This window comes from Prorops nasuta, unplaced genomic scaffold (assembly GCF_024137725.1).
Source record: "Prorops nasuta isolate Cenicafe-Biocafe unplaced genomic scaffold, Cenicafe_Pnas_1.2 PNAS00006, whole genome shotgun sequence".
Taxonomy (NCBI): domain Eukaryota; kingdom Metazoa; phylum Arthropoda; class Insecta; order Hymenoptera; family Bethylidae; genus Prorops; species Prorops nasuta.
Window position 1 is genome coordinate 9,176,116 of NW_027116803.1, and position 11,573 is coordinate 9,187,688.

General features: G+C 32.3%; 1 protein-coding gene across 1 annotated transcript; it reads right to left on the reverse strand.

Moving 5' to 3' along the window:
- Window positions 1-1,306: 1,306 nt before the first annotated feature.
- On the reverse strand, window positions 1,307-2,805 carry LOC136774665 (uncharacterized). Its single transcript, XM_066729080.1, has 3 exons — window positions 2,450-2,805; window positions 2,105-2,342; window positions 1,307-2,014 (listed from the first exon to the last, which is right to left on the reverse strand). The coding sequence occupies exons 1-3, from the start codon at window positions 2,803-2,805 to the stop codon at window positions 1,307-1,309; spliced, it is 1,302 nt and encodes a 433-aa protein (XP_066585177.1).
- Between the last annotated feature and the right edge of the window lie 8,768 nt (window positions 2,806-11,573).

The following is an 11,573-nucleotide window of genomic DNA, read 5'->3' on the forward strand; positions in this document are numbered from 1 at the left end:
GTCACCCTTGTGGGACTTTTCTCTCCCTTTGAAAGAGAGGAATAGCATCACCAAAAGGAAATTGTGGAATGAAGTTGCGAAGGAATTTAATGGTAATGAAGGCGAGTCTTATCACGTCTAATACTAAACTTTCGAATTATTAAAATGATTCAATACCCCTGGCATGAAGTGAATCACTTGGAGTACCTATTGGTTCCAGTGAAAGCTCATGTTACGGGTATTATACCATTTTAATGATACTTAAAGTTGAGAGCGAGTAAAACCAACTCCTATTAATTTTAAAATACTATATTTTGCGTAACATATAATATAGTATAATTAATTTAATGTCAATAGTTTTACTTGCCCTAAGTAGACTTGGTAATTCTCGGCCAAATAAACATAATCATAAAAAAATATATGAAACTAATTTATAATTATATTTATTAAAAATATATATTACAATTTTTAGGAAAATATGATGCTGAATTACTTAAAACTAAATTTAAGAGCCTGCATGACACTTTTCGGAAAATTGTCCAATCGGAAAATTGTCCTAGTGGATCTAGCCGTAAGGAAATGAATAGGAAATGGGGCCACTATAGCTCTATGCAATTTTTAAGAGATTCTTGTCTTGTGAAAACGTAAGACTTTTAAGATTCAATATGCCGTATATCATATTCTTCATATCAATTTGCAAATGCTTTGAATAATAGTAACTTTTACAATTTACAGTACTGTATCAAATTTGGGTAATACAAGTCAAGAAGTATTAGATAATGATCCGGAGACTGATGATGAAGAAAATGTGTGTGTGTCGGAGACTGCAAGTAATGTGGACAAATGATAATATTATCACTATATGTAATGCAGCTACATATGTAATAATTTAAATATTGATTTGATGACATTTTCAGATTCTTCAAAAACAAGAATGAAAAACAAAAAGGCTGAGACTAATACTATGTCTATCTTGGAGAGAATTGCTAATTCGTTTATTCAAAATGCCGAAATAAGATTACCTCCACCACCTGAGCCAGACGAAGTGGATTCTTTTCTGTTATTAGTTGGATCACGCATAAGACGCCTATCACCATCGGAGCAATTGGACACAATGCAGGAAATTTTAGATTTAACCTTTCGCAAATTGAAAAAATGATGGTAACAGGTGTATAAGGTATATCTATTAAAATAAAATATTTTGGTTAATTTTACACACGAATATTTTATTGTATGCATAAGAAATACTATTTATAAATCTTATAGTAATAACATTTGAACATAAATTTACAGAGTACAATGGAAAAGGAAATTATATTTCACATAATTAACAATAATTGAATTGAAAAGGAATAGCTCCTTCATTGTTAAAATAGTAACAAAATTCTTCGCGAATTTCCATTGCCTTTTGTGTACTATTGTTAGCGCCTAATCTATGTATTTCTTCGATGGCACTGCCTTCTATTTCATTTCTCCAAGAACCAGGAGTAAACACAAAATCTTCTCTGTCAATCAGAGTTTCTGGAACATATTGATTTATTTCAATATCTTGCTTTCGAAGGAAGTTGTGCAGACAAATTATGGCCTTAACTATATTTTCTGCTTTTTCCACTTTGCAGATAATTGGCCTTTTTAATATTCTCCATCTGCTAACTAAAATACCAAAACTGTTTTCAATTATTTTTCTGCTTCTACTGAGCCTATAATTAAACACTGTTCTGCTACTATTTAATAATCCTTTAGCTGAGTATGGGCGAAGCAGATAATCTGTTAAAGGAAATGCTTCATCCCCAACAAGGACATACGGTAAAGCCGGTCCATCGACTATAAGAGGCTCCGGATCTGGCAAATTCATTTCTTTATTGTTAAATTTATTGCCTATCATAGAGCTTTTAAAGATTCCACTATCGCTACGACGGCCAAATGCTCCAATATCTACATATGTAAATATGTAATCAGCATCGCATATTGCTAATAACACAATACTGTGAGTTTTTTTATAATTAAAATAAGAAGACCCAGCATTATCTGGACACTAAAAGAAAGAAAAATACTAAATTTAAATATGTATTTAAAAATGATATTATTATGGATTAAATGTAAATTTTTTTCTCCATATTTTTACCTGGATAAGAACATGTTTCCCATCAATAGCACCGATACAGTGATTAAAATTCCACTTCTTTTCAAAATTATTAGCAATTGCAAGCCAATCATTTTTCTGCAATGTAGAAGGAAGTACTTTTTCTTGAAAACACGCCCAAATAGCATCGCATGTTTCATCAATTATATGTGAAACTGTTGTTAGTCCAATAAGATATTGGTAAGAAATGGAGGTCATGGAATCACCAGAAGCTAGAAATCTAACCATATATATAATAATATCAACTTCATATAAAAAAATAATTATGATTTTTCACAAAATAACATTTGTTTTTGTAAATATTATTCATACATTATATATATATACCTTAATGTTAAGCACAGTCTTTCTGCAGCAGATATTGGTACTCGCACCACCGTCTTTTTTGAAATATAAGGTGCTACGACATTTAATATTTCTTCTAATTGACTTTTCGTCATTCTAAAGTAATTTCTAAATCTACTTTCTTCTAATGATAACACTGGATAAATAGCATGGTAAAAACCATGTTGCCTTCGTTCACATAATACAGGGTGCACCCAAAACCGTTTGCTTCTATATTTTTTCTTTTTCATAATTTCATTAACTAACAAAGCTATCAAAACTTTCTGCCTGTCGCTATTTGCTTTAATTTTTAAAGCACATTCTTGTGCCCATTTATAACGTTTTAATGCAAAAGACATTATTCGAATTGATATTTATCAATATGGAACAAATGCAAATTAAAATTAGAGGTTTATACACAAACCGAATAAATGCTTCTTGTGTGAAGGCAGACAAACCAACGACTAACGAAATAACGACTACTTTCTAATTTCTTGACGCTAAAAATAAAGTAGCATCAATTTTTTGACGCTGTTACATCCCTTTTCATGCATATTTTAAAATTCAGCGTCAAATCAAGACACGTGACTAATTTGACGCTGAAAAGTAGCGTCAAGCATCACCATGAAAAGGCCCCTTAAATGCTGTTCAAAAAACGCCAAAAGGAGTCCGTAAAATTTCCCGAGAATGTTACGACACTCCAAGAGCAGAAAAACATGATACCGAAAATCTTGGATGAAAACCAAGATAATGTGATCCCGGATAATTATGTCGAAGAATATTCAGTACAGCAATGTGTGAATATTAACCATAATTATCGCTCCCGCGACTTCTCAGGCCAACATGTTATGTTGGAGACGGAGAATGTAAACAAACACTCAGAGGACACAAGCGCTCGAGTGGTTGCTACCGAAAATTCGAACGATGATCAATCGGTCGATAAGTTACCGGTCGGTGATATTACTGATATAGTAATTACGACGTTTAGCGATAGATCTAGGAAACTAGCATTCTACACCACGATCACCGTACAAGGGGAAAAGCTGCGTGCGCTGGTGGACTCGGGAGCCTCACGCACGTTTGCAGGCAAGGTAGCCATTGAATTGTTTAATTCAATTGGTATACAAGCCAATAAAATAGAACCCTTAAGAGTTACCGTTGGCAACAATTACACATGTAAAGTAATTGAGTCCGCCAAGATCCCGATATTTCTTGAGGGGAAGACAACTATAGTTGACACACTATGGATGCCTTCTTTATCAAGTGATTTTATTTTGGGACTTGATTTCCTACAAGATGCTCATGTTGTCGTGGACTTCTCCACGGGAGAATGGGCTTATAAGGAAAAACCTCAAAATAAACATTGGTTCTCGAATGCCGAATCACTAAACTGTGTAGTGGTGAATAACGGCTTAATGGTTCCCGATAATTATAACGCTAAGAAATTACAAGAGTTTCTAGAAATTAAACTGCCCCCCATTTCTGGAAAACCTGGAATTTCAAAGTTACCGGCAGTCATAATTGACGTGCAAGATCACGAGCCAATCAGACAGCGAGCTCATAGATGCACGGATAAAATCCGCCAAGCTATGTGGCAAGAGGTTGACGATATGCTAACCAATGGCATTATCGAACCGTCGCAAAGTGATTGGGCGAGCCCGGTAGTCATGGCGAAGAAAGCCAATGGCAAGCTCCGCTTTTGTGTGGACCTCCGGCGCGTTAACGCTGTAACTAAAAAGGATGCGTACCCATTACCGAACATGGCTTCGATCCTAGATGAGTTACGACAGGCCAATTATTTAACAACGCTCGACTTGAGTCAAGCGTATTGGCAGGTACCGCTAGCAGAAAAGTCACGTGGTATCACGGCTTTTATTGTTCCAGGCAGAGGCTTATTTCAATTTAAGCGAATGCCTTATGGATTAACTAATGCTCCCGCAATATTCCAGCGTGCTCTGGATAAATTATTGGGTCCCGAATTTTATCCACATGTATTCGTCTATTTGGATGACATTATCATCGTCACCAAAACATTTGACGAACACTTATTATGGTTGGATAAAGTTATCGAAAAGTTAAGGCAAACTTAGCTGACGATAAATAGGGAGAAAAGTTTCTTCTGTAGAACGGAAGTAAAATATCTCGGATTTATCGTAGACAGTCAAGGTCTTCGCGTGGATTCGGCGAAAACAGAAGCCGTAATCACGTTCCCGATACCGAAGAATTTAAAGCAAATTCGTAGATTCTTGGGAATGGCATCTTGGTATAGAAGATTCATTCCAGAATTTGCAACAGCTGCTGAACCGCTAACGAAATTGACAAAGAAAAATCAGTCATGGGAATGGACAGCCAATCAGCAGTCAGCATTCGACGCGCTGAAAGGATGTTTGACAAGCGCGCCAACGCTTGCATGCCCAGATTTTTCGATCCCGTTTGCATTACAGACCGATGCTAGCAATGTTGGCTTAGGTACTGTTTTGACGCAAGTTATCGAAGGTCAAGAAAGAGTAATTGCCTACGCGAGTAGAGCGCTTACGGATCCCGAAAGAAAGTATACCGTAACCGAGCAGGAATGCTTGGCAGTGGTGTGGTGTAGTCGATAAGGAAGTTTCGATGTTACCTTGAGGACAGCGTTGCCAAGTGTAGTATAATTATACTACCGTAGTATAATTTTCCTATAGCGTAGTATCCTTAGGATACTACGCTACAGTTTCTGTTCCCTGCGGGATCCTACGCTATAGTTTCTGTTCACTGCGGGATCCTACGCTACAGTTTCTGTTCCCTGCGGGATCCTACGCTATAGTTTCTGTTCACTGCGGGATCCTACGCTACAGTTTCTGTCCTTGCGGGATATACTACGTTTTGAGCTGCGTTCGTTTATGTACTGCCAGTACTGAAAACCTATATTTTACGTGACATACATTGTAGAATTTTAGTACTCGCAGTTAATAAACGAACGCAGCCTTGGCCATTAATCTTGAGTATTGGCGAGGGGAAGTTAGAATCAGAGGGGCGAGGGGATTTTTAGGGAGTTTGTCCGTAGCTGTCAAATGGCGCGATTAACCCTCAATTTTATATCATCAACAAAAATAATATTTTCGGAAAACGATTGTGGAAAAGAAGGAAGGAATTTAATAAATAACAGAGAAGACAAAATATATCAGATGAGTATAAATTAATAGAAAAAATGAAAATTATTGTGAATTTTTAAGAAAATATACTTTGTGGTTATTTTTTTTTTGTTACAGTTGAAATCCGGTTATGATGACTTTCAATTAAGGAAAAAAGTAATTACAGACCAATAAATGAAAAAGTATTAATACATTAAGCATTTCTGTACGGCCCAGTCATTTCAATAATTGTGACTTAATGTTATAATAGTGAATGTGTAAGCGATTAGTGGATATACAACAAACTCTTATTGTAAATTTAATAATCTTGTATGACCATGTTTTAATTGCTATTATTTTAAATTAAAGCTAGTTTAATTAACATATTTTTATTTCATCCCTTTCTCAAAATTCTAAACACACATGGTAATTACCTATTCTTGTAGTAGTCATATATTCGTTAAATTACATACAAAATTACAACTGTTTTATATTTGTAAAGCATAGCTGTTTGTTGCAATGATTTTTATTATTCAATGTGAGACAAATCGCATTTTGTTTAGGTAAATGTCTTATTTATCCGCCATATCCTTCCATATTTTATGCGACATTTATTTGGCTCCGTTGCACTATTTTCTTCCAGTCTATATCATATAACATTAATTTTCTAATCATTTATACATACACACAGATCTAATAATACTGCTGATCTGCAATTATTTTTGTAATTGTTGAAATGATTGTTAAACCATTATCTTGTTTAATTTGTAAAATGGACATTTGAATGATGCTATTAAAATTTGGCAACTTTTCTGCGAGATATGTTCTGATAATATTTGTGAAGATAAAGTTCTTTAAAAGGTATATGTATACTGCTGAGTTCATCTTGTTTTCAGCTTTAAATAGTTTTCCAACTATACGCATGGATATCTATTTTGAATATAGAATACATATTTCATTACATCTATTATGATATTGTTAAGATTGATAGAAAGATATCAATTCTTTGAAAATGATATATTATATATCTAGTAACTGGATTAATTAAGGTTTTAGAACAGATAAATTTCACAAACAAATAGGACTAACAAAATATGTATTATATATTGAGGAAGGATATCCAAATGTGAATTATTTGAAGCTAAAAGCAAGATAAATTCAGCAGTATCCTTAAATGTATTGGAGAACAACATCCTCTGAAATTTAAAGAGAAGATATCTTATGGAAGAGATGCCAAACATTATAAGTAAAATAATTCAAGTGTCCATTCTTCAACTTTAATAGAACAATGGTTTACCAATCATCTTGACATTTATAAGATTAATTAGTCAATAGAATAGCTATATCTGAGTGTATATAAAAATAGCAAAAAATTAATCGTATATTTTGAAAACTAAAAGAAAGAACTAACAAGCAAATAAATGTTACATAGGATATGGAAGGATGTGGCGGATAAATAAGACATTTACCTAAACAAAATGCGATTTGTCTCACATTGAATAATAAAAATCATTGCAACAAACAGCTATGCTTTACAAATATAAAACAGTTGTAATTTTGTATGTAATTTAACGAACATATGGCTACTACAAGAATAGGTAATTACCATGTGTGTTTAGAATTTTGAGAAAGGGATGAAATAAAAATATGTTAATTAAACTAGCTTTAATTTAAAATAATAGCAATTAAAACATTGTCATACAAGATTATTAAATTTACAATAAGAGTTTGTTGTATATCCACTAATCGCTTACACATTCACTATTATAACATTAAGTCACAATTATTGAAATGACTGGGCCGTACAGAAATGCTTAATGTATTAATACTTTTTCATTTATTGGTCTGTAATTACTTTTTTCCTTAATTGAAAGTCATCATAACCGGATTTCAACTGTAACAAAAAAAAAATAACCACAAAGTATATTTTCTTAAAAATTCACAATAATTTTCATTTTTTTTATTAATTTATACTCATCTGATATATTTTGTCTTCTCTGTTATTTATTAAAATCCTTCCTTCTTTTCCACAATCGTTTTCCGAAAATATTATTTTTGTTGATGATACAAAATTGAGGGTTAATCGCGCCATTTGACAGCTACGTACAAACTCTCTAGAAATCCCCTCGCCCCTCTGATTCTAACTACACATACACAACGCGCCGCGACGCAAGATTAATGGCCAAAACACGTCCGAAAGCACTGAGAGCTGATTATACCTAAAACACTATACTTCGTTTCACACTTACTATACATTTTGCGTGGTATATTCAATTCTCGCCAACAAACTATACAGCGTAGTATCTTCCAACATGGCGGACTTGGCAACGCTGCTTGAGGGTTACCACTTCACTGTAATTACCGACCACAGCAGTCTCCGATGGTTGCCTAATTTAAAAGATCCATCTGGAAGACTTGCTCGTTGGGCTCTCGCCTTGATGGAATACGATTTTACGATCGTACATCGTAAAGGAGCTTTAAATCGGTAGGGGGTCAATTGTCCTACTTTTCTATAGTAATAAAATGGCGGTGTCTAGTGAAGGCGATATTTTAAAAAAGTATCGATATTTCGTATCGATACGTATCAAAAACGGAAGTATCGATACGTGTGAAATATCGAAATCAATGTATCGATATCCGATATATCGATGCTTATCGATTCAGTAGAATATTGAATTGTATTATTATTCAATATATATATATTTCTACTAGCAACTAAAGCCCGTATTCCCATATTTCTAGACGAACTACGAATACAGGATTTTCTCTAACGGCACTTTATAAAAATTTTCATGTTATTGGACTATGACAATTTTAAGTTTTAACTGCCGCAAATTTATCATATTACATTTAAGTTAAAAATTAAATATAACTGAAGAAGATCAGACGAAACAAAATAATATTTGTAAGGAGCTATGGAAGAAAATTAATGTTTCTGATTTTTTCAGACGGATAATGTATAGTAAGTGTCTTTTTGTCAAATAACATAATTCTGAGAGTTTCCGATTTGTAATTGGAATATTCCGATTAATCTAGCTGCAGTGATGCAACCAAAACCGAAGGCCTAGCGCAAAAATCACTAGATTCTCATCATAAACATGCCGCGATTATCACATAAGGATCTTGGATTGAGATTGAAAAGTTGATGGAGGCTTAGGCTTATACGTGGCTCTATAAAATAGCTAAAAAGGTTTATTGTGTTTTTAAATTCGAACCGAAGAGAGAAATAGTAGAAATTTCCTGAAGGTAAAATGATAAACAATTTTTAAAAAAGTAAGAAATATGTAAAATAATATAATTAACTAAGTATAATTATAACTAAATGAAATTAATAAAAATATAATTTATTTCTCATGGTTAAATATTATAGCAATAACATTTTAATTTATCAACTAATTTGAACTTATATTTTACTTCCCTTGTTTAAATCTTATTATTTTTATGATTATTAATTTTATTTAGTTATTATTATACTTATTTAATTATATTGCAGCGCATATTTCTATTAAAAATATATAATCATATTACCTTGAATGAATTTCCATTATTTCTCATCATCCATTAAATTAATTTAAAAGCATGATAAACCAATCTAGTTAGTCTTTAGCTACGAGCAAGCCTAAACCTTCCATCAACTTCTCAATCTCCATTCGAAATCGAATTGTGGTTAACAAGAAAAGTTTAGGATAAGAATATAGGGATTTTTTGTTAGACGTTTCATGTCAATTGCATCACTGCAGCTAAAACAATTCGAATCCAAAATCCGATTATTTCAAAACCGCTCTGATGTACATATGTATCGATTGGAGCATTTGTATCGATACTGTCCTATATCGAAAAGTAAAGTATCGATACAAAAATCGATGGTATCGTCATGAAAATATCGATACCGACAAATATCGATACAATATCGCCATCTATATTCCTAAGGAGAAGCAGTTCTATATTAACCATACGAATGTGGCCAAATTTAAACGACCATGTTGTCTGGGTACACTCTGTACCAAAATTTCATTACGAAATAGATTTTTGACAGATGGAAGATGTTTGAAAGGGCTGGAAGGAAATAATAAGATATATTTGAACGTAACAATGAAAAATAAATCAATTGAAAAAATAGTGGTTCAGTGTAAAAATCTGTGACCAAAAAGAGGATATAAGCAAATTAAATTTTAGATGAGTAATCTATTATTATAATAATTTTAATTTTTTAAAGAAAGGAATGATACTTTGTGGAATTTTTAAATATTTGTTGCAGGTAATTAGAATTACAAAGGTTATTGCAACAAATGCTGTCACACTGGATAGCTCGCAGGAAATGTTATTGCAAGAATAAAGTAGACGAATGTCATATCAATAGGAACATTTAAACACCCTAACAGCCAGTAAGTTCATAGTTCTTGGCATATCTCATGACATTCTGTCACAGATACATAGCTATAGTTGTATAATAAAATCCATTTCAGTAAGCAATACAATATTTTCCTAACTAATGATATGATTAAATTGTTACTCATTTATTTACATATTTATATTAATTTGATATAATATCATTGCAGATACATATTGCATATCTATAGATTTATCTTAAGAGAATTCCTTACTTGAAAAAGAATATTTACCTAGAGCATTGTTCATCAATTGTTTATATGTAGTCTATTGTTAGCAACAATTAAAAACTCCTGAAAATGTATAATTTACCATAGCCAACAACGATGTAGACCTATGACAGATCAGTTGAAAGTACATTTTTATTTGATAAATGGGGCAAGCAAGTTGCATTTTTATTCAAAATTCCTAAAATTTAAAGAAGGCTTGAAATAAGTGACTACTTTGAAGAAACTCCTTAAAAGTACTGTGGACAAACCAGGTCATTAGAAGAAGAAATATTTTGACGAAGAGAATACGGTGAATGAAAATAATACCATATCAATATGATAACGAAAGGTCAAAAATTATAAGTACATAGGTTACGCAAACTAATCAATGAAAGAAATTTAGAATTTAACATTTTGTAACTTATAGATAACAATCTTAAAAGAGGAAGTGTGCAGATATCCTTCTGCAATAAGATATAGGAAAGGAATTTAATTTCCTACCTTACGATTGTTGTCTATAAGTGACAAAATGTTAAATTCTAAATTTCTTTCATTGATTAGTTTGCGTAACCTATATACTTATAATTGTTGACCTTTCGCTATCATATTGATATGGTACAATTTTCATTCACCATATTCTCTTTGTCAAAATGTTTCTTCTTTTATTGACCTGGTTTGTCCACAATACTTTTAAGGAGGTTCTTCAAAATAGTCACTTATTTCAAGCCTTCTTTAAATTTTAGGAGTTTTGAATAAAAATGCAACTTGCTTGCCCCAATTATCAAATAAAGATGTACTTTCAACTGATCTATTATAGGTCTACATCGTTGTTGGCTATGGTAGATTATACATTTTCAGGAGTTTTTAATTGTTGCTAACAATAGACTACATATGAACAATTGATGAACAATGCTCTAGGTAAATATTCTTTTTCAAGTAAGGAATTTTCTTAAGATAAATCTATAGATATGCAATATGTATCTGCAATGATATTATATCAAATTAATATAAATATGTAAATAAATGAGTAACAATTTAATCATATCATTAGTTAGGAAAATATTGTATTGCTTACTGAAATGGATTTTATTATACAACTGTAGCTATGTATCTGTGACAGAGTGTCATGAGATATGCCAAGAACTTTGAACTTACTGGCTGTTAGGGTGTTTAAATGTTCCTATTGATATGACATTCGTCTACTTTATTCTTGCAATAACATTTCCTGCGAGCTATCCAGTGTGACAGCATTTGTTGCAATAACCTTTGTAATTCTAATTACCTGCAACAAATATTTAAAAATTCCACAAAGTATCATTCCTTTCTTTAAAAAATTAAAATTATTATAATAATAGATTACTCATCTAAAATTCAATTTGCTTATATCCTCTTTTTGGTCATAGATTTTTACACTGAACC